The sequence below is a fragment of the Anguilla anguilla genome, chromosome 5 (assembly GCF_013347855.1).
Source record: "Anguilla anguilla isolate fAngAng1 chromosome 5, fAngAng1.pri, whole genome shotgun sequence".
NCBI classification, from domain to species: Eukaryota; Metazoa; Chordata; class Actinopteri; order Anguilliformes; family Anguillidae; genus Anguilla; species Anguilla anguilla.
The window spans coordinates 43009179-43031404 of NC_049205.1; the positions used below are offsets into that span (position 1 = coordinate 43009179).

General features: G+C 39.1%; 2 protein-coding genes across 3 annotated transcripts; both read left to right on the top strand.

Annotated features, from left to right (window-relative positions):
- The first annotated feature begins 257 nt into the window (after positions 1-257).
- fgf3 (fibroblast growth factor 3) lies at positions 258-7583 on the top strand. 2 transcript variants are annotated; one of them, XM_035418088.1, is made up of 4 exons: positions 258-2256; positions 4120-4223; positions 5116-5507; positions 6946-7583. In XM_035418088.1, the coding sequence occupies exons 1-3, from the start codon at positions 1980-1982 to the stop codon at positions 5485-5487; spliced, it is 753 nt and encodes a 250-aa protein (XP_035273979.1). In that variant the 5' UTR covers positions 258-1979; the 3' UTR covers positions 5488-5507; positions 6946-7583. The 2 variants fall into 2 exon arrangements, with proteins under 2 accessions (XP_035273979.1, XP_035273978.1); XM_035418087.1 differs by lacking the exon at positions 6946-7583 and having other exon boundaries at positions 5116-6786.
- An 8330-nt stretch (positions 7584-15913) lies between these two features.
- On the top strand, positions 15914-21727 carry LOC118227536 (fibroblast growth factor 4B-like). The gene is made up of 3 exons (XM_035418090.1): positions 15914-16481; positions 17898-18001; positions 18991-21727. The coding sequence occupies exons 1-3, from the start codon at positions 16187-16189 to the stop codon at positions 19165-19167; spliced, it is 576 nt and encodes a 191-aa protein (XP_035273981.1). The 5' UTR covers positions 15914-16186; the 3' UTR covers positions 19168-21727.
- Positions 21728-22226: the final 499 nt, after the last annotated feature.

Sequence of the window (22226 nt, forward strand, 5' to 3'; positions counted from 1 at the left end):
TGTACAGATTCACGGCACATTCCCAAGAGGTTTAGAAGCACGACTTTAATAGCAAACATTGGTATGATGCCAAAGGGCAGAAAGATTTGTAGATGATGGTGCTAATTATGAAAATGGTAACCATAATGCGACCAAGATGGAAGCAATTTGAGCAAAAGTCATTTGCGTGTTACTCTTCCGCCCACGGGCTGCAACATACCCAGAGCTTAAATATTAAGGCGGGGGTAGTCTAGACTCTACAGCAGCACACATAATCTTACACTAAAGAGAGAAGGCGCACAGTGCGTGGTGGGAGACCTTACAGTACGAGACTGGATGCTGATACCAGAATCAAGGGGAAACCAGCGGTTTCGTGCTCGTCTGCGCTTTGGAGATAAAATATCTCTCGTTTGGTCGTACCTGGACCAGGGACCCTAAAACAAACTTTTATTGCGGCCACCCCCATTCTGCGCGTCGCCTAGATGATGGAATAGCTCTTCAGTTTTTTTTCTCTTTCAGAAACAGCAAGGATAAAATGCACACGAGAGGGCACCGTTCAATAAACTCCTCACTGGACTGCCAGTCAGAACAAAAAAGGTCTCGACAGGTCGATTTCCTTCGGTTACTTTGCGGCCAGTAAAAGCGTCCTTTTTCTCTTCCTGCCTTTAATGTGTAAGAAAATCTGTCAGACTGATACTCTGTGTCGGAATGCCAAATTTCTTTAGAATTCAGTTGTAAAAAGAGCCGACTAAGAAGAAATATCTTGTCAGAGAAAATTAACAAAGACTGCGAACGACTGTCGTTGTTAATTTAGCCTGCGTTGAATAATTAGATTTACGAAAATACCTCTACAGAACTCATCATATATTTCATTTTATAAGTATGAAATAAAAGTTGCCTCTGAAACTACACCCAATGATGATCGCCTGAATCACAAACAATAGTTTTATTTGACAGCATGAGAGAGGTTAATCACGTCAAAATATTTATGGTCTATAGAAAATAAGTCAATTATATTAGCCAAAATGAATGTATGATTACTTACGAAAATGCACGCTCTTTTTTACGTGTCAAGCTATATAGGCCTTCATAAACTACATCTAAATTTTAATTTATCCATTTTGATTTATGTAGCCACCAGGAACAACTAGTCATTAGTCACCATAGTTCCCAACATAGCAAACTTGAAAGTGCAGTTTTATTTCTCATGGGACAGCTTTAAAGATACAAACCTAAAAAGTATGTTATAAATGAACATCAAATGTTTTATAATGCAGCTGTTTGGAACAAGCATCCTTACGGGCCACATGTGCAAGGCTCGTCTATTTAGCATCGCTCAGCCTTGGCACATAATGTGAATTTGGATTGATAGTAGCAGACCCGGGGGAATGTGCATGCAGATGCTCACAGTGTATAATTTTCGAATGTATAATTGGCCTTTTGGATATTTCAAAAGGAGAGCTCTGAAGAAACTCTGCCCTCGGATGGCTCGCGCTTTGTGATGCGGTTTTCTCCAATAAGCCACTGTGTGTAATGCTGTGTAATTTTATCCACACTGCACTCTCATGATTCACACAAGACTGATACCTTGCCTCCCCTTCTCCTTTGTATCAATTGGTTGGAGTTCAGTCTATTGTTGCTGGAAGGATCTTTTATTTCTATGCACTGTCGATCAACGAAATCTCACGATAGCCTCCTTCTGAAATCCAGTGGCTTTTCTGCAGATGCTGTCTATTTGGAGAGCAAAGAGGACCTATGACCACCGCCACGACTAATCCACGCCGCTGTCAACGTGCTGGTCCTAATCGATTGCAACGGGTTTACTAGATCTTTGCAGATAAAGAGAAGAGATCGGAAGAGATAACACTGCCAAATGTTTCGTGGGCTGGATCAGTGCGCTTTGCTGCAGCGGCAGAGGCAAATACGACTTCTTTAATGGGACCCCTTGTGTTAGTTTCTTCTATTCTAACAGGGAGACTAAGAATTTCGGCCATGCCACAATGGTTATAATTTTAGTCTTGTTGTTGCTGAGTCTGTCGGATCCCAGTAAACAAGAAGCTTTGTCCCCGAGGCGGGATAGCACTCCCAGGGCGTCTTGTACGAGGGGTCAGGCGTGTGATCCAAGGCAGCGGAGAGATGCAGGGGGACGCGGGGGAGTCTACGAGCACCTCGGGGGAGCACCAAGATGCAGAAAACTGTACTGTGCCACCAAGTACCATCTACAAATACACCCTAATGGGAAAATAGACGGTTCTCTAGAAGAAAATAACCCGTTCAGTAAGTATAACAATATTTTTTCGAGCTATATAGGGTAATGCAAAAGTTTCGCTAACTGTGCACGCGATACGGCTTTTTGACACGAATAAGCTGAAAGCATTGAAATTACGGATTTGTTGTTTTCATCAAAATTTATGAATATGAAATACAATATTCAAATCGTTGTGTTTTTTACAAGGGCGTTAAGTGTTAACAGAACATTCGCTAATGCCAAATACACCACATGGTTTAGTTTGGACGTGCTGGGTCGTTATATGTATTTTTAAACGCATTTTATGACACATACCACGAACTGTTATATTTATAAACACATTTTAAAATGTAAGCTACATTTACATAGATGAAGACTGCATGAATTGTAAACGCAAACCGTCAGTGTACAATTTAACAAAACAATCGAAGTGATCGATGAGAAGTATTTTTTTTCATTTGTAAGCAAAAAAAGAGCCATGCATATCAGCAGGCTGCTGACCTTCTAGTGCCAATATCTGACACCCTGCGAAAACCATTTCGTTAAGAATAGCTCAGAGACGCTTGTCATGAAAATAACCATAAAGGGGAAAAGTAGTTCATTTGCCATCTCCGGCAGTAGGCTAGGTATCCAGTTATTCATGCAAAGCAATCTTAACCCTATTACCAGGGATTTTCTGTTCTCTTCGTTTGTGTCCTGCTACAAAGCTTCTAAAAAAGACAACACCAAGCTTCTGTTTTTGTTGTAACAAATGGTGATTAGACGTGATTTCGTTTTCCGGTAGTTATTTATGTTTTGTCCTTTTAAAGCTTAACCGATTGACACTTGTAATCTCATTCATAATACGTTTACGGAGATTTATCAAAGGCCAATTAGCTAAATCTTACTTTTGGTGAGGATGTCGATTTCCATAAGAAAATACGAATTAACACCCTCCAAATAGGCTACAGTAACGAGGGCACAAAGATATTTATGAAAAGTATACTTTAAGCAGTCAAACATACAGATTCCCACAGATGATGCCGATTCAGAAATTTAAGGCTATAGCCTATGCTAAGTGAAGAAGCAACATTTGGGGTTTTACCCTGGTAAACGATTTCAATGCCAACGTTTTGAAGAACAGTTTAATTTGTTTTTAAGACCATGTTCAAAATGAAACTGATCACAAATCATATTTTAACTCCCGTGAAAGGTTAATTTCAAAATATTTATGGTGCCTATACCTTTATTCAACAGTGGTCAAGTTTAATTGAAGTACTGCGTTACTAAACTTGATTTCAGTTATTTAGACCAAAAAAGATGTCAGAGTTGAATGAAAAGAATTGAACTTTTTGTACAGGATTAACCGACCAGTGGTTCAATGTCATTCAACTTTCTTTAGATTGATAGTAAATCTCATTGACCTCTGTTAGGATTTAATCTAGCTCCTTCTTCAAGGTCTCAATCAATCGTGACTTGGTTCTTTGTAAAAGTCAAACGGGCACTTTTCCTAATCGCCTACGGTTCGCATTTAGACTAAGGTAATTGCTGTCGCGGTACTTTAGCCCATTATAGACAGAGAGCAAGAGTGAGGAGAGAGAGAAAGAGAGGCAGAGCGAATGAGAAAGAACCGTGGGGAAACAACCATTAATCCCGCAAATCTACGTAGGCATCATTATTGTTTCCCGTAGAATACATTCTCATTTAAAAGAACTCTGTGAAGTCACAATCGTAATCGTACATTATCAGCACGATACATTACAGTACATACCTGTAAAATAGCTATTAGAATGTAGTACTCTTTAATTAGATAAAGGTACATTTCAGAAGAAGGTGGTCATATGGGAAAATTCCTCCATAGCTTGGAACAAATCAGTGTGTTTAAACAATACTCCCGTGTTGTTCCTCCACAGGCATATTAGAGATCACAGCAGTTGACGTTGGAGTCGTGGCCATAAAGGGTCTATTCTCGGGAAGATATCTTGCCATGAACAAAAAAGGACGCCTTTATGCTTCGGTAAGTGCCACATCTGTGAATGTAAGTTCCAGATCTTCTGAAGGAAGTTGTGGATAACAGTGAGTCCATTTTTTTCAGTAAATGCACTGTGGTGTTTATCTTGATTACAAAATTGCATAGATTTCACTATTCAAAGGATTTGATATCGGTGTTTTCCAAATGAACCAACAGTTTCTCCGTGGATGTTCAACAACAGGGGTGAAAAACAATGCAGACCAAGGAATGGGCATGTTGTATAAATACCCAGCTTGAACTGGCACAGTGAATCCAATTTTTGTAACATAAGTGATTAATGAATGGCACAGTGCGGTTTAGTTTTTGGCTGGACCATATTAGACCAGGAAACCAGAGCTCACCACAAGATGGGAGAGATACAGTAGCTCTTTATGTCTCACTTCCTTCTTTTAGGAGGCTTGGAGGCTCCATTCATTCACAGCTCGGAAGTGAACGAATAATCTGTAATCATGTCTGAGAATGACTACATCATTTATTCACATTCACTCAAACAGACATTCTCCCCCTCACGTGTTGACTTGGGCTATGCATTTCCTTTTTGCCATGTGCTTCACCTACTTGGCATGTCTCTAGATTGACTTCCTCAGTTCATATTGCATATTGCAGTTCATGTCTCAATGTAATCTTATTGCACTTTCACTAGCATGGGACAAAATAGTATTTTTTTATCATAGGCTTGTCATAGTCTGTAAACAGTGGTATACTTAAGTGGAAACAAGATCAGGTTGTTTAGTTATGCAGGACAGAGGTCCATGGGTACACTGTTATTTGGATATGAGAAGCAGTGCTGACAGAGGAATGCAGATGAAGACACTGACAGGTGCGCACCTCACTTCACCCCCCCCCCCCCCCCGCCTCCCCCCACCCCCTCCACCAGGACGTCTTCAACCAGGAGTGCGAGTTCGTCGAGCGGATCCACGAGCTGGGCTACAACACCTACGCCTCGCGGCACTACCGGACCGCGCCGCCGGCCCCGGGAGGGGGCAGGCGGAGGGCGAGCGCGGAGAGACTGTGGTACGTGTCCATAAACGGGAAGGGGCGGCCCCGGAGGGGCTTCAAGACCCGCCGGACAGAGAAGGGGTCCCTCTTTTTGCCCAGGCTGCTCGGCAACAAAGACCACGAGATGGTGCACCAGTTCCGCACCAGCCACCGGTACCGGGAGAACATCCTGCGGCCCGCCGGGCGAGCCGAACGCAGGCGGCGCCGGCACAGGGTCGCCGCGGCCAGGGGCGCAGAGCACGAGGACTGATACCGCGCGCTGCACTGGATGTAGGTAAAGATTCTCCTCTACGGCCCGCCGCCAAAATGCACAGCCCCTACAGCATACGCCAGAAAACTGACAACACAATCACTTCCTGTAGGGAGGATGCTACTTTGTCATTGGGAGGCACAGCGAAGCCAGACACACGTCGATGCGATAAGGTCTTGTATTTTACTGTGTACATATAAATAAGTTAATGTGACCAAAATCAAAACTGCTGGATTTTTTTTTTCTTTTCTACATTTTATATCACATGGAAACCACTTAGAAAGGTTTTTTTGGATCCTGTGCCGTATTTTTAAAATGTGTAATTACTGTATATATGTGTACGATAGTTTTCCATATTATCCCTGTTTCAACAATGACCAGTTTAATCTGTATAAATGTTTTTGGAAGCTGACATGGACTGAGTACATGTGCTTAGGCTGGCAAAGTTGAGTTATGTTAGTTAAATAAACATTCTGGAAGTTGGCATACAGTAAAGCACTTTTTCTGCTAAACACTAGTAATTACTAAGTAAAAAAGGGGGAAAACATGCATACATGATTTAAAAAAATGATCTATGATGTGACAGCCTACTGCATAAATTTACTTTGTATATTACTGTTCTGCATATTTATTTGGTTTCATTACTTTTTTAAATTATTGATGACATACAGTTTCTACATTTACAAATGTTATTGGTTCTGTATTGCTTTTTTATCAAATGGTCTCATTTATTAAACTGAAAATATTATTTTGATTGGGTCTCAAAAGTACCGTTTATTATGTCAGTCACAAAAAGGCATTTACGACATTTATAAGCTTACATTTCTTTTTTTCAATGGAATACCTTTTGTGTCCTCTGAATTCTGCCTTTATTAAATACTAATACTTGCCAGAAAATGTCATTCAGAGCAAGACCTGGGGAAAAAACTACTTTTAGTGGACAAAACACTATTTTAGTGGTAGAATAAGGCATAGTTTAAGTATTTCAATGCTGTATCAATAATTGGGGCGTTTACAGTCAATCAGCTATTATATTGTATGGATATCTTAAATTATTCAAGGAAATGTCACCAATAAATGATATAGCATAATACTGTACATACTGTTGTTGTTTTTATCAAGGCGGTCTGAACCACAGCCTGACACACAGTAAAATGTTCAGTGTAAAATGAACCGATCACTCCTTTTGTGCTCATATAGATTATATTTGATTAATTAACACTGAACATTTTACCATGCATGAATGTATTCATCCAGATTGTTGTCTATGCGTTAGAACTGGTCATTCTCCATATGGAAGAAGTGGTGAAACAGTGGTACACTGCCTCCCTCTCATGCAGACCAGATCTAGTTTTGCTCCTCCCGTATACCTGATCTCATCCTCTCTGTATAAAACAGGTTTCATTGCAGCATTTCTGAATGAAAAACCTCTGGAGACTAACCAAACTCTCTTTGTAGCTACTCTAAACTGTTCTGGGTGACATCATCTTGTTCTCGGGAGCGAAACTAAGAGTTGCGGCTTTTGAAGGGAAAAGAGAAGAACAGAAGAAGCAGGACTTCAGAAAGCTTTTTAGATTGGGATTTTTTACTTAATTATTTTTAACCCCTGCTGACTGAAACTTTAAAGAGTGAAGTTTCTAAGGATGGGAAAAATGGTCTGACAACAGACTCAGACTACAGAGCCATCTATAGAAAAAAAATGGTTATCCTATACTTTGCAGGTTTGAAAGCTTCCTGGCTTTGACAATGGCCGCATCTCAGGGGAAACATGGGAAGATATTTTTCCTGGGACATTCTTTTGCTTTTCAAATTGACTAATGCCGAAAATCCAATAAACAGGGCAATTCCCCAATGAAGGAGAAAAAAAAACTGTGTCATAGAAAGTTACACGTTGCTATAGTCTGCTATGAATGCCTGACTCTAATATTACTTAACAAGAATGCAGAACTTTAGATAAGTGGAAGGTATTTGAATGAGTGCTTTTGTATTTTCATGTTCTTTCAGCTGCATCTCTGAAAATGCAGACCTTAAAAGATCAAGACTTTCAGAACAAAACCTCAGTTTTCCCTCTTCTTGTGATTCCTAAACCACCCTAATTACACCAATGTATACATTCTGTGGTATAACAATTGGCTTATAAAATATAAACCTAGAGAACCCTCTGGAAGAGTACAACACTCATAAAATGCTTGCAACAAATTGTATAGTTATCCTTTAACTATGAGCTGTACAACATATCAACACGGAATTTGGATAACAAACCAAAATGTGTCATTTTCTATCTTAAAGAAAATGATTCATTTGTCATTTCCAAACAGTTTGAAAGGAAGGCTCATTATTAACTACAATATGACAGTAAATAATGATGAATAACAATATAACACACTGCTGAATACTGTAATATTCCAACTCTTGGTGTACAAATATGCTATGTTCACCAAATTTAATGCAAAATAAAAAATTATCAAGGTGGCTGACTAGAATTGATTAGCAATTCATGTTACTGATTTGTAACTTAAATCAATTTAAGACTGATAAATGTATTCTCAATCCATGCCTTTACAGCTAAACATATCTACCCAAACACCTGAAATTTAGGTCTGAAGAACAAAAAATAAAATAAAATAAGGGTATGAAAATGTCCCAAATAATGAGGAAAAATCTGGATATTCACATCACTGTCAGTGCGAATGGGAAACGGCCAGAAAAAGCACAGGAAAGTACTGGTTGTTTGCTTTCAGTTTGTGTGTCCTCCTAATCCCCTAATCTCCTGAGCTAACTTGCATTCAGTGGCTGTCTATCACGGCTCTGAATGTCCACGTGGTGTATCTCTATTGGCATCTTGGCCTTATTAGTTCAGTGGCATCAAACAGGTAAACAGAAGCTCTGGAGCTAAGGTTCTGGGTCTTGATCAAGGAATTTGCGCTGACCCGCGGCACAATAGTCTGTGTGCAGCCATGTCAGGGGGTCAGGGGTGCTCATTAGCGCAGTTGTGAAACATTTCCTCCCAACACACTGTGGCCTGGTCCCACTCACGTATGGCACAATATCTGTCAAAGCATCCCATCACCAGTCAGAGGAGATATAAACTGTGGAGAAATAGATAAATCTGGCAACCTTTTTCGAATGAAACAGACCTCTAGTGCCAACTTGCGGGCAGGATGCCTAAGGGACAGGGAAAATTTGGCCCAGATGATTCACATATCAGTGATTTGAATGATGGGTGGACAGATGAGAGTTGCAGAGGGGTTACAAATTGGACATGTTCACTTTCAAATTCATTAAAATTTTGTGGTAATTTTCAATGAGAAACTCATTTCATTTTCAATGACACATGAGTCTGCAAAAGATTCATGATTCATGAAACATGAGCTCTGAAAATACTTTACACTGTCTTGTGACTCTGGACTTATCTACTACTTGAAGAACTATCACTGGAACTGTTTAGATAGAAACTGTTGAGTTGTATAAAATTAAACCCTTCTTTTTAATATACTGCCCTTTTCCATCAAGAGGAAGAGACACAAGATAACATTTGCTTGCCTACTTGTGTGTGTGTGTGTGTGTGTGTGTGTACTCACATGCATGTGTGTGCTGTGTGTATGCATACGTGTACATGTGTATCTTACCCTTACACAAAATCACTTGTCAGTTCTTCAGCGATGTGAATGTGTTATGATGAGACCTTCGCCATAAGATCAGAACATTAATGAAAGATGGCCCAATTAAAACATGGCCATTCAGCCTCTCTCCATGCAGTCCTCTGCCCTTTCAGGGGCCCGCCCTCATGCCTGCCTAATTGGTGCAGTCAAGAATTCCTCCTGTACAAAAACCAGGGAGGGCTTTGTCTGTCCTGCCGTCTGCATCTGTTAGACTGAAGCGTTTGACCTCTCAACGCAGACCGCATTCACTTTGTCAAAACTGACAGATGCTTTCATCTCCTCCGATTTGTTTCTGCACCGACTGAACACCTCAGGAACAAGAACGATATCAAACAGGTGCAGTATTGTTTTACAGACAGTAAACATACGCACGGGATTTATCGAAATCCTTCTTTGAAGACTAATTTAATACCCGATTAAAACATACTGAGTTTTGGATATCTCTTTGGATACCAAAAACACTGCAGTATTTGTTCCCATTTTGTACCTTCTGATTTTCAAGAGGCCAGTCAATTTCACCACCATGTTAGCATGATGGCTTACCCAACATCATATGACAGACCCGGAGTGATACAACATCAGCAACTGGATGATTAAAATTGAACCTGGTACTTCTAATGAGCTCAATTTCCATTTTTATCGCACACTAAGAGCCTCATCTTGAAAAAATCTGAGAAAATATTTACATAATTAATGTAAAAGTAAAACATCAATTTAAGATTCTCTAGATTGAGTGTCTCAGCCTCCGCGCATCTACAGTTGTAAATGATTACACTGGCACAGAACCTCCTCTTAGTTGTAGGACAAGAAACCTATATTTTTTCATTATTTAAATAATCATAACAATTAGATTGCAGTCCAAGAATAGGCAATAAGGCATTACTTTTATAGGTGTGACTGAAACAAACAGTTCTAGAGCTCACAGAGCTCATGCAGTAACAACGCTCTACCACTAGAGGTTGCAGATAATATGCACAGTGCCTACTCAGTACAATGTGATTGTAATTACTAGAAACTAATAAATGAGCAAACTAATAGGATTAGGTCAGTATTTTGGATTAATGCATGCTTAATTTTCAAATATTTTTCATAAGTACCATTCAAGGTCCTATGCTGTTTGTAACAGCTGTTATAATACTTGCCAAATAGGGGATTTCCCAGGCAACCCTAAAAAAGCAGTGTAAGGTTTAAAAAAAGATATAGGAGCCCATCTCCCTCAAGATCTGGACAGGCTACAAGAATCATTAATGACAAAAACATTCACTGCTACCCACAAATGCACTTAATTAGTTCATCAAAACCAAAAATATTAATTTATTTTCTTACATTTAAAGGTTCAGCAGGGATTTCTTCCATCCCTGTGCACACAGAAGTTTTGCAGACATAAATTTAAATTGTGTTTATTTAGATTTTTTTTCTCAAATTACTTACTCAGAGTCAACATTTAATGATAGTACCTCCCCAAGCATTGATTTATGAGCACATGCATTTTAAATTTAGTTTCATGTTGTAAATGCAGCTCCCACCCTAAAATAAGCAGTTAATATGTAGTTAATGGTGAGAATGACAAAGCACATGAATAGCAAAGCAGAAAAATCATAAATGTCCAGTCGACACAAACACACACACGTGTACACACACACACACACACACACACACACACACACACACACACACAAAAATCCTTCACAAAGCATCTAGGTTCACAGACAACCAATGCTTGCTGCCTACTTTCCTGACAGAGATGGCCTCTACAGTTCTACATATCTACATTTAGACCAAATGAATACCAATTGCAGTAACATTGAGGAGTGTATTTTTTTGCAGATGTTTCTCAAAAGTATTCCACAGTTTTATCACTGTGTTGGGGTACAGTTACTCTCTACTGCCCACCACTGACAGTATCTTTCACTGTTTTCTGGCCATGTTAATGTGTTTCACTAGAGTCCCACTTACAACAGCTTCACAACTGTAACAATACCTAAAAATAAATATACTTTAAAAATACATTGACTCAGTATCTAATGGGTTTTGTGAATTTTATATTGCGTGCATGCACTGTATTTGAATTATGATAATCACAAAGAAATGTCATTTAGATTTTCGGGGTCCTGATTTTCCACTTCTTCACAACATTTGTAAGTTGCATACACTAACACACAGAATCACATTGTCTGCATTTGTATTAGCCTACACACGGGTCACCTTTTAATAGCGTGTATGTTTTAAAATAAACTTTGGATGACTAAAATAATGACCAATGACCATCTTATACACCACCTTTAAGCCAGCAGAAAGTAATGTTTGTGTTCTAAAGGTATTATTAAGACTGTCATTATGGTGATCATCATTATTGTTGTTAGGAAAAATAAGGAAAATCATGTCCAACAGGGCTGCTTTACAATCACAGTGTCTATGTTATTCTAACACTTGGCATCCAATTTATACCCGATAAATAATCTAGTGTAATATATCCGAATGGCCTATGGAGGGCAGTATGATCGATCCGATTTTCTTAAACATAAGCACCGTAGGTTAATCATCCTGCGGACATACAGAGGGATTTTCTCGTACATCTTTCAGAATATTCACTTTTCCATCATCTATGACTAAATCATGGGCACATTCCATCCATCCAACTTTTTGCAAAAAAAAATATGAGGTGGGATGGACGTTACAGTCAAACGGGGAATGTGCGGTGCACCTGTCGGGAAAATGCTAGCACAGGTATTTGCAGAGTACTTTGCAGTTAAGCGGTTGAAGATTAGCAGTGAAGCGAAGCCGAATAATTTCTGAAAGATTCATACTTACAAACTTGCCAGATATTTAAAAGCTGTTCCCGAAGACTAAACATTGCAATTTTTTGAGTGAAAGGCGGAGGACACCATTTCTATAATAAATCTACATAAAATCGTTTTAACCGCAAAGATGTGCCACATGTATTGCACAGTGACACAAAGAACTGAATAGACACTATGCGCGCAAAAATAAATAAATCAGATAATAGTTCCAAGCAATTCAAGAAGATTGTATTATATTTATTTTTAAAATCATATTTTTCCGTTACAGTTTGTAAATACAGCCTACCCTAAATGTAATATGAATATTATATTTTGTTTAGGTTTTATAAAAACAAACAAACAAAAAAAACAGAATTAGTCATAACTGAACTAAATCTAATACGAACAAACAACCTACTGCAAAACGTTTGAGTCGGATAACTTAAAATTCATATTGCTCAGTCAACAGCCCAACAATTATTTATTGCAGTTTGAAGTTTTAATAAGAATGTAATGAAGTTGCAGCACCATGGAGAGCGGCTGGGCAGGAACAAATACTAGAACTCAACCATAAAATCACCACAATGGTCTCAATATACACGATTTAATAATAACGGACATAATGCCGATATTCTGTATAACGTGATTTTAGAATTCGGAAGCGTATGTAGACCTAGGCTATAGGCTACATTTATCCCACACAAGGCAACTCGGACCGGACTGGGTTTTCTAGTGTGTGTGAGATAACACCATATACTATTTGAGGCTATTTGATTTAAAATATGTTCAATGGAAATGGTTGATTTCGGTTGATTTGGTTACATACAAATGCTTACAATTTCCCATTAAGCTTTCTCAAAATACGTTCAAAATAAAATGCTATTTATTCTTATTTTTTATACAAAGCAGCAGTTGCATGCGAAGATTAAGCAAATGGGTAACCGGAATTAATGGAGATATACAGATTTCCCATAGACGCAACGACATTCATCTTGTCAATTGCATAGAGATTTTTACATTTCGAAAGATGTTGTCAGATAATACTATTACAGAGTACATAAGTTGCCTCTTATTAATTTCGATTTTTTTAAGGTATGCCGTTTGAATCCGCCTGTACGATTTAGTATTAAACTGATATAATTCATTATATTATTGAAATTTCTGAGATGCACTGGACTGATGAGTTCTTTTTTAAAAACTATAGGCTGCCATAGCTGCTCCGGAAAGCCATTATGCATCACTACCGTTACAGATCACTGGAAATAGTCTCCACAAAAATAAATAAATAAATAAAAAATCGAAGGATTTTGTCCAAAACTAAATTACACAAGTTTCGTAAATGGACACGATTTCATTGCAAGATGTTTACTTCTGCATCACGGCAATATATAGCATTGACATTTATTTTCTCTCAAACGTTTTGTATAACCTTCATGAGTGCTATTGTAATGAGACGCTCTGATCTACTTCGGTGACTGCGGTGATTGCAAAGCGCCACACATCACAATGGAACGGTTTGATCTTACAACTAGATACAAGCGGAGGTTTTCTACGGAGACACACAGAGATCAAATGGACCGACAGAAAAAGACGCGTCTTGTGTACATACGGCTCGTCAGCGGGCAGCATTTAGTGAACCAGCGAACCTTGGATGCGAGGAGTCGCTGGGCGACGGGATGAGCAATTCCGTTTTGGGCCCCAAGATCTGACTGCATTCCACATTGATATTTGCGAGGGAAAGTTCTCTTATATAAAGCCACCCAGTCGTGAACGTGAGAAAGCGTTTTCATGCGAAACCCCTGCTCTGGGACGAAATCTTTTTAATAGATATATAATTACGCAGCCACGTTTATTTGAGGTAGTTAGCAACTTATAAACGTTTCCCTGTGCGTAATAATGATTTGCAGACAATTGAGTATCTTCTTCATAGTGATAGATCAAAGAATATATCTGAATAAAAGAGAGTTGGCGGCATAGTGGTTATTTTGTCATGACTTTCCTTTATACTATTGCACAAAAACGGTTAGACAATCTGCATTTGATTAAATGTACCGCTTTATGATAAGATTGTGGGACAGCGCCAGCCCCGCGAATCTCATTCAGTGCCTCTTGCATTGGTCCTGGGGTGTGCTGCATATTGTTAGCATTTGTTTTTCACACGTATGTTAAGAAATATATATATATATATACATGTAGCCAATAAGAATAATGGGATAATGACTAGGAAAAAAAGGCCTGTTGTATATCTATTAAAAATCTGAAGGAAAAAAAAAACACGATTTATGCACGGTGTGTCTGCACGCAGTCTCGCAGGTACCTAGTTTATATTGTCTTTTGGTTACATATTGCGGATTGCACCCTGTCGTTCAGGAGCACAGAATGAGACTATTGCAATTCAAATATGACAGGTTGACATAGAATGCCACCGACTGATTAGATTCAACTTGTGTCCAAGCTTTAAGGTTTACTTGACAACAATGTCTTGTCTGATCTTTTGTGACTAATTGCCCTCCAGTAATTTAGGAGCAAGCTGAAAGAAACGTATATCGCGTGGAACAGGTGCAAAAACTACTATGCCATTAACACTTAACGATTCACTATCAGACTATCTGTGAGTTACAAGTGCAATATACCACTCTAGGTGTAATACGTCACACTTAGGGTACAAATTGCGAGTGGAACTTTGGTGTATTCTGCCATGCACACACCGTCATATATGCTTAGCAAAATCATGCTATATCCAAGTGCGAATTTTCAGTGTAACAATCCACCCGCGAAACGACACTAAGCTTTGCCAAAACATTTATAGATAGGATTATGTGCATTATGTACGCGTGTAGGGTTTAGATCTAGCTATCGCACCTATGTGAAGTTTCATCTTGCTTACAGCTGTTACATTCTACGTCGCACCCTCTCCCTAAGCAGCAGGGGATATGCCATACATGAATAGGTCAAATCGACCCCAGGATATGAAAGGATTCTGACTCATGGCCCTATGTTTAATGCTTTAGTAGGGTAAAATAATTTTTTGTCCTTTAGATAATTATCTGACACACACACGAAGTACAAGATTAGGATTGCAGCGCTGGAAAGTTCAAAGACAAGAGATATTGTGCCGTGTGGGCTGAATCATGGCAGTCTTATTAAAATAAGGTACAACTATCCCTTTCATAAATTTGTATGTCCAAATAATGATTAAACATTTGGCGGGCTGAACGATTTCAATCATCACTTCATAATAAGACTACGAAGATAGGCTTGCAGTACACAAGAAACTGGAATGTAATCGGCTGACTTTATAATGCAAGTCTGTAAGCACAGTAGATATCAATAAGAAATGACACTCTTATCATACTCACTTATTATCTTATACATATTTTATTTAGTCGCATTGTTTCATATGCAAGACAGGTCATTCTTTTTCTCTAATCAGTCTAAAAGTAGAATGCCAGAAGTAGAATTCAACTTGTTTTTTCCTGTTATTGTTCATTTATAGGACGGTCTCCTGTGCCACACTACAGTCTGTTAGCTTTGTAGTTTCCTATTTTACATCCACCCATACATAAATAATTGTATTTTTTGCTGATAATGACGGAAGTTTTACACAAAGAAAACTCATATTCCCGGTCGCCAAGGCAATGTAGCCATCTAAATTCCGATTTCACAATGTGTTACTGTTCCAGACCAAGGCATTGTTTCCTGCAAAGCTCCGCTCACATTAACATTTGCAAACGAATTCAGTTTTGTTATCTGAACGAGATGAAATTTGACATTTGTTGAAAGTGCACTCCTCTGTTCCACCACGCTCTGGTCACACATTAAAAGAAACAGAAGTCTGTTTGGAGTGCTTAAGCATCCTAGGGCGACGATTGTGTTAAAGGGGACTGAAGACTGCCCCGTGCTGCAGTAGGTGGCGTGTGATGTAATTTCGAAGCAGATATAAATATCGTCAGTGAGCGAAAAGCGGCATGGCTGTGCCGTGCTTGTATAGGCGATCAACACTTCTTAACTTCTCCTTGGACTCAAAACAACTTGGGATCCCAGTCTAAATAAACTTCCTCTGAAGCTACAGCCCTCTGAAACCGAGGGTCCATGCAGCACTCACGGGAAATCGACAGCTTCGTCTTGAAGTGAGCGTTTGCGTTCCCTTTTTATTCTTGCCCTTTTTTGCCTTCGACCTAAGAATACAGCGGGCAGAGAAGACGGTATTTTTAGTTCAATTGCCTCCTTCAGACACGTGTGTCATTGCTGATCAGGATGACTGGTCAATCGGCCTTCTTACCAATATTAGTCTTGGGACTGGTGTGTAGTTTGGTGCGCTGTGCTCCCTTCTCTGGCAGACAGAACACCACATTAGAGCGACACTGGGAGACACTATTCTCTCGTTCCTTGGCACGGATCCCCGGGGAAAAGAGAGAGATCAGTCGGGACAGTGACTATCTTATGGGCATCAAAAGACTGCGGCGCCTTTATTGCAATGTAGGCATTGGTTTTCATATTCAAGTCTTGCCCGACGGGAAGATAAACGGAATACATAATGAAAATCGATACAGTAAGTTACATTTATAATTTTATCTTTACATCGGTGGCTACGCGTTTGTCTGATACCGCCTGTAGAGCTACAGAGTTGTCATCCGTTCACTTTTAGTTCTGGAGACAATACCAAAGGATTACCATTTAAGTACAGTCAAATTATATAAACTTTAAGATCATTTATGACTAAACGACAAAGTAAACTGTTTTACAGATACCTTCATGCAAATCGCTCCGAATAGCATTTAAACAAGATTCCAAATGTCAATTGAGGGAAACGAAATTAATGTCACCGTTGTCAGACATTTCATTTTCAACCAGCTATTATATTGGGCTAAAAAACAGAAGTGATATACAACCTATGTTGTTAAAGGGTGTGATATATCAAGATAGCCTATGCATCAAATGGATTCTTCGGATATCTCGCATGTTAGCTGCGGGTCTCGGCTAGTGTTCTGATGCGTAACTTTACTGGGCTTATGTATGGCCTTGCAGACGGACCTTATCATTGGATCGTTTGATTGGCGCAACTTAATTTTCTAATAAATGCTCCCTAAGAAAATATTCTCTGGCATTAACATGGCTCGTGGGACCGTGTGCTTCAGCAGGTGGAGACTTCAGACCTATCACTAACTTTACAAGTCTTTGTAGTCTGAATATGCGGAGACCAGTACAAAGCCTAAAGTTAAAGACGAAACGGCATGTTAGTCCGGTTAATCCTTGGACCTCACATTTTTACTGAATTATATATTTTGTCAAATAGTTGCTACGTAGGCTAAATATTATTAGTCTTAAATGTATCGCGTAAAAGATACCACCGGAGCAATGAAGGGATCTGAGATTTGAAGGCTGTTTTGTGTTCCCAAGCCTATTTTGAGCCACGGCATAAAATTGAAGGGGATGGATTACATTGGTTTATATCAAAGGCTAGCAATATTACAAAAAGCAATATAAAGACTGCATGGGCGCAACACAATAGTCGTCAGCTAGACTCCCATACGAAGGGAGTTGGTTTCGAAATTACTTTAAATATGTGTAAGATGAGGGAAAAGTCCGAGGGAATAATTGGATTTCTCTGGAGTAACAGTAATTCCATTGGCCAGGCACCGATACCGACAAACCACAAAAGTGATCCAATTGTAAAACAAAATCCAAGGGGGCTAGTAAACATGACCGACCTGAATTATTTACATACGCGAATTTGAGTTGTACGGACACCTCGGTGCCACCGATGTCATGCTATAATTTACTTCTACAGTGACTTAAACATATCTGAGTCGTGCGCAGTCAGTCTGGGAAAACACGCCTCTTCCAAACCGGACAATGTCATTTCCTGAGGGGACGACATACCGACTTGAAAACAAGCCATTATGGATATTTAAAGGACCATTGATCAATGTGGCTTTACAATTGCAGTTTTCCTTGTGTATTTCAGGTCTTCTTGAAATATCTCCAGTGGAAAGAGGTGTTGTGACACTGTTCGGCATTCGGAGCGGCCTATTCGTGGCTATGAACAGCAAGGGGAAGCTGTACGGATCTGTAAGTATATGAAATGATTTATAGCCCATTTCCGCCGGTAGATAGTCTTATCAGTGCTCGATGACATATCGTCCTGCACTTGAGTTGCACCAACAGCCCTCCCCGCATCACACTGTGGAGCGCGGTCGTGGCGTGCCTTACCGTGTTTTCATTGTGGGCCGGATAAACTCAAGAACGGTAGCGCAGTAGATCATCCAGGCTGCGCATTCCATTCTTAGCATTGCCAGCCAACACATGTACCTACTGTCCTTTCCAGTGTAAAGTTGAAGTGGGCGACAAGGACCACCCACAAATCCAACCCCCAAACCACCAACCCCCCCCCCCCCCCATTTTATATTTTTTGGATCCACCAGGTACTGACACTCTCATCTCTGTAGTCTAGAATAATCCCTATTTTTGTCACAATAATCTAAAACACATAGAGTTTAATAATGGTAACTAACCAAAATATTCAAGGTGGCTGAAGAAAATTGAAAAATTAAACAGTACCAGTAATTATCACACTGAAATTGCAGCATGGAGCAGCTATTATGGTCACAGTGAATTATAAAGTCTTTCTTTCTGGTTTTCTCACTGAGAATTAATAGAAATACATAACATTTCTCTTGGATTGTTAATGTTGACATTATGAGCAGTTGTAAAGTAATTGCATGACACTCCTTGTAAATCATTCCCTTGTTTACATATATAAAAGGAGCGATCATTTGAACAATAACAGAAAAGGTACATTTTACAATCCAACACAATGTTAACTTTATAACAATAAGCATAATGACTTAAGGACTTTGAGGTTAAGTTATCTTAATTTGCTATATCTTTAGAGGGAAACATGCTTCCCAATGCAAGTATGTTCAAGAAGAAAGTGCCCATTGCCCGTCACATATGCTATGACAAATAACAACAAACAAAAAAACCATAAAAACATGACGAACAATCAGTCTTAGTTCTGTTACTGAAAATGTACATTTGCCTTCATCTTGTGGTTTCAGCGGCATTTCAACAACGAGTGCAAGTTCAAAGAAAAGCTCCTGGCGAACAACTACAACGCCTACGAATCAGCGAGCTACCCAGGGATGTACATAGGACTGAGCAAAAGTGGCAGGACAAAAAAAGGAAACCGCGTCTCCCCAGCGACGACAGTGACACATTTCTTACCGCGAATCTAAGTGGATGTGGTGAGACTTTACCTCAATGCACAGAGGAGGAGACGGGGACTCAAAACCATGCACTTTCAAACGGAGCTTTATGCAAGAGGAGTACTGTATTCAAATGAATTATTTAAGGATGTACATATACATATATATTTGAGGGAGACTTTTATTTATAACGCTTGAGAATTTTGTATTTCTGGGAAACTGGCTTGCCATAGGTGGAGAGAAAAGCTAGAGATCCACGGGCTTATGAAAAAGGGTGCTGCTATCAAACATGTGGAAAAGTGAAATTCCTCTCTTTAGTTTTTTGCACTGTTTATAAATACTACTGTACAGTGACTGCATTGAGGAATAAGTGTAACTTTTCTTTTCTGTTTTTTTTTTTTTTTCTGTGGAAAGAATTCTTCGTCTTAGTCCCGGGCTCTGGCTTGTGGAAATGTGTCAATCCTGACTGAGTCGCAGGCAGAAGAAGCCTGACAGTGTCGGACCTCCTTTGTGTGGTGTTGGGGTTTAATTGAAATGGTATCGGCTTTCCTCTCATTACAGAAAGTGCGGTGTTGAAGTCCTACCCCTCAAATCTGTTTTTAGCTCTGCCGGGGGGTTGAACTTTGAACTTTCCTGCAGTCAATCTCTGTCATAAGGCCCCAGATAGAGAGGCATCTTCTTGACATTTATATAAGCTAAGAATTTAAAAGTTTAATGGGGAAGGCCTGCATATTGCAAACGGGTCACCGTGCCCTTGGCTGTTTTTATAAATACATATTTTACAATGGAACTTTAAAACTCTATCGGCTTTCAAGTGCGGGGGATAAACAGAGCTGGTGGGTGGCTGACTAAAATAACCATGTGCACACCAACCGTCAGTATTGTTGTAGGTTGTAGATAATTTAGGAAAAGGAGAAGAAAAATACAGAATGGTGTATGTTGCTCTGGATGATATTTTGCAAGTGCTTTATTTAACTTGTGCAGTATTTTGGAGGACGGACATATCGCTGCTTTGTCATTTTCCATTCCCTGGTGTTTTCTTGGCTCATTTTTTTTCCTCTACCTCATATCACGGGTAACCAATGACCTCCTTGCAAAATTTGCTTTAGGGAATGTTTTGGTGTTGGCTTGACCTCCACTGGGTCGTTTAGTTTCTTTTTAACCACGGGTCTCGATACAGAGTTTTCCCATAAGCAGAAGTCCAGGCAGCCATTGCGTCCTAGTTCAGCCTCTTCACGTTCGAGCTATCTTTACCCTCTGATTTACTTTTAGTAAGGATAATCATGGTGGAAATATTTGCAGGCAGCTGTTAGACTGCGCTATATGGTCGTCCAGTAACCCTATATTTTTCTTTACATGTTTAGTAAATATATCTCTTGGTAACTGGTGGAACAGACAGAAGCTGCTTTGAGGACTTAACTTGAGGAATACCTCGGGAATCAAAGTTTACTTTCAACCACCTTGTTTCCAGGAAAACAAAAGGAGGGAAACTGCTTTTAAGGAAGTGGGCAGGACTGCGCATGCTTATTTCAGTCCTCTTGAGAAAGTTTCGCTCTCAAATTTAACATTCCTTTTTGTCACCATTTTATGCTGTACACATGGCTTCATAAATATCTGACTGGTTAAAAAAAGGCACAGAGGGAGTCAACATTCAATATAATCACAATACACCTTATGTTTAACTTTGAATGAGAGATTTAAGGATATTTTGTATGTTCCTGACTCATGTACATACTTTACCGTTTACTGCAGAGACAGCTGAACCCAAAACCCATGTTGTTAAAGTACAAAGAAAGTAAAAATGTAAGCTATTTTCTCAAAGTTAAGTATAAGGTGCCTTACAGTTAGACTGGACAGATGCCCAAGTCTAGTAAGTGGTAGTCACACATGGCACTACCCTACTCCTACCTGAACTGTGGATGGAATTAGAAAGTGACATGTACCGACTGTGTGGTGCTTCTGTTCCCTGTAATAATTAACTGTATTGTACAATTTCATTGTGCTGTTACTGTTTATGTGTTCTACGTTCATGTCTCTCATTCATTTGAATGCATAAACTCAGAAGCAAAACTCTGTGGTGGATTTCATCCATCTGAACCAAAATACTGACACTCTGTGATTAATTTTGCCCGAGTGTTTGCCACACATCTTGTACAGGTTTTTTTTTCTGCACTGCTATGGGCATTGTTTACAATAGCAAATCTAGTTTAAATTGTCCCTGGAGGCAAAATTCAAACTGTATTTCCCAAGAGGGGGCAATTAAATTACTTATCTGCATTTGGTTAAACAAATGCACACACACTATGATGACAATTCACAAGTTTTAAAAGAGGAATGGCAATAATAAATCTTACTGAGAAGTTTAAATTTAAAAAAAAAATCTATATATTTTCATTGGTCAGTTCCTTTACTCAGCAATCTCATTCTCTGATGTTTCTGCATTCAGGTGAAGATTCTAAGCAATATGCGATAGCACAGAGACAGAATCCTGTGATCACATGTTATGCATTTAGTTGACATTTACCAGAATTTGTCTGTAGTTTTATACAGGTCCTGTTAAATATTGTGGTGTATGTGCTGTGCACATGAATGAAACAAAAATAACTTAAATGAAGTAAATAAACTATGTTCTGCAAAATATGTTGTCGAGCACTTCACTTACATTATGTAAACTGAGAAGATTGGGACTAGTTTGTCACATTAAGACAACAAAAAACTTAAATTGAGCTCACAATGGGAAAGATGGATTGATGTAATTGACTCTGAAGCAGTACATTGTATAAGAACTTTATAGGCTTAAAACCAAAAAAAGTTTCCTACTTAAAAAGATGGATTTTTGACAGATTTGTCTGCTTAACACAGCATAACATTTCTGCACAGATTTTAAATCTCAGCCAATCTCTCCTGGTACTTTAATAGCTAAAATCAGTAAAAGAGTTCATACACTGTTGCCCACTATAGAGGCTAACAATACCACAGTTATGGGATTAAAGATCATTTGAAATCCAACTGGTACACACTGCGCTTAAAAGAAACATCCCAATAGGACATTTACCACATTATTCCCTTCTGTTTTCCTAATAATAGCG

What these genes read in the sequence shown, in the direction of transcription:
- LOC118227536 (XM_035418090.1), top strand. Translation starts at nt 16,187, where the DNA reads ATGACTGGTCAATCGGCCTTCTTACCAATATTAGTCTTGGGACTGGTG. An exon ending in ACATAATGAAAATCGATACA is followed by an intron (nt 16,482 to 17,897) that starts GTAAGTTACATT and finishes TGTGTATTTCAG; the next exon opens with GTCTTCTTGAAATATCTCCA. An exon ending in AGGGGAAGCTGTACGGATCT is followed by an intron (nt 18,002 to 18,990) that starts GTAAGTATATGA and finishes TTGTGGTTTCAG; the next exon opens with CGGCATTTCAACAACGAGTG.
- fgf3 (XM_035418088.1), top strand. Translation starts at nt 1,980, where the DNA reads ATGGTTATAATTTTAGTCTTGTTGTTGCTGAGTCTGTCGGATCCCAGT. An exon ending in AGAAGAAAATAACCCGTTCA is followed by an intron (nt 2,257 to 4,119) that starts GTAAGTATAACA and finishes GTTCCTCCACAG; the next exon opens with GCATATTAGAGATCACAGCA. An exon ending in AAGGACGCCTTTATGCTTCG is followed by an intron (nt 4,224 to 5,115) that starts GTAAGTGCCACA and finishes CCCCTCCACCAG; the next exon opens with GACGTCTTCAACCAGGAGTG.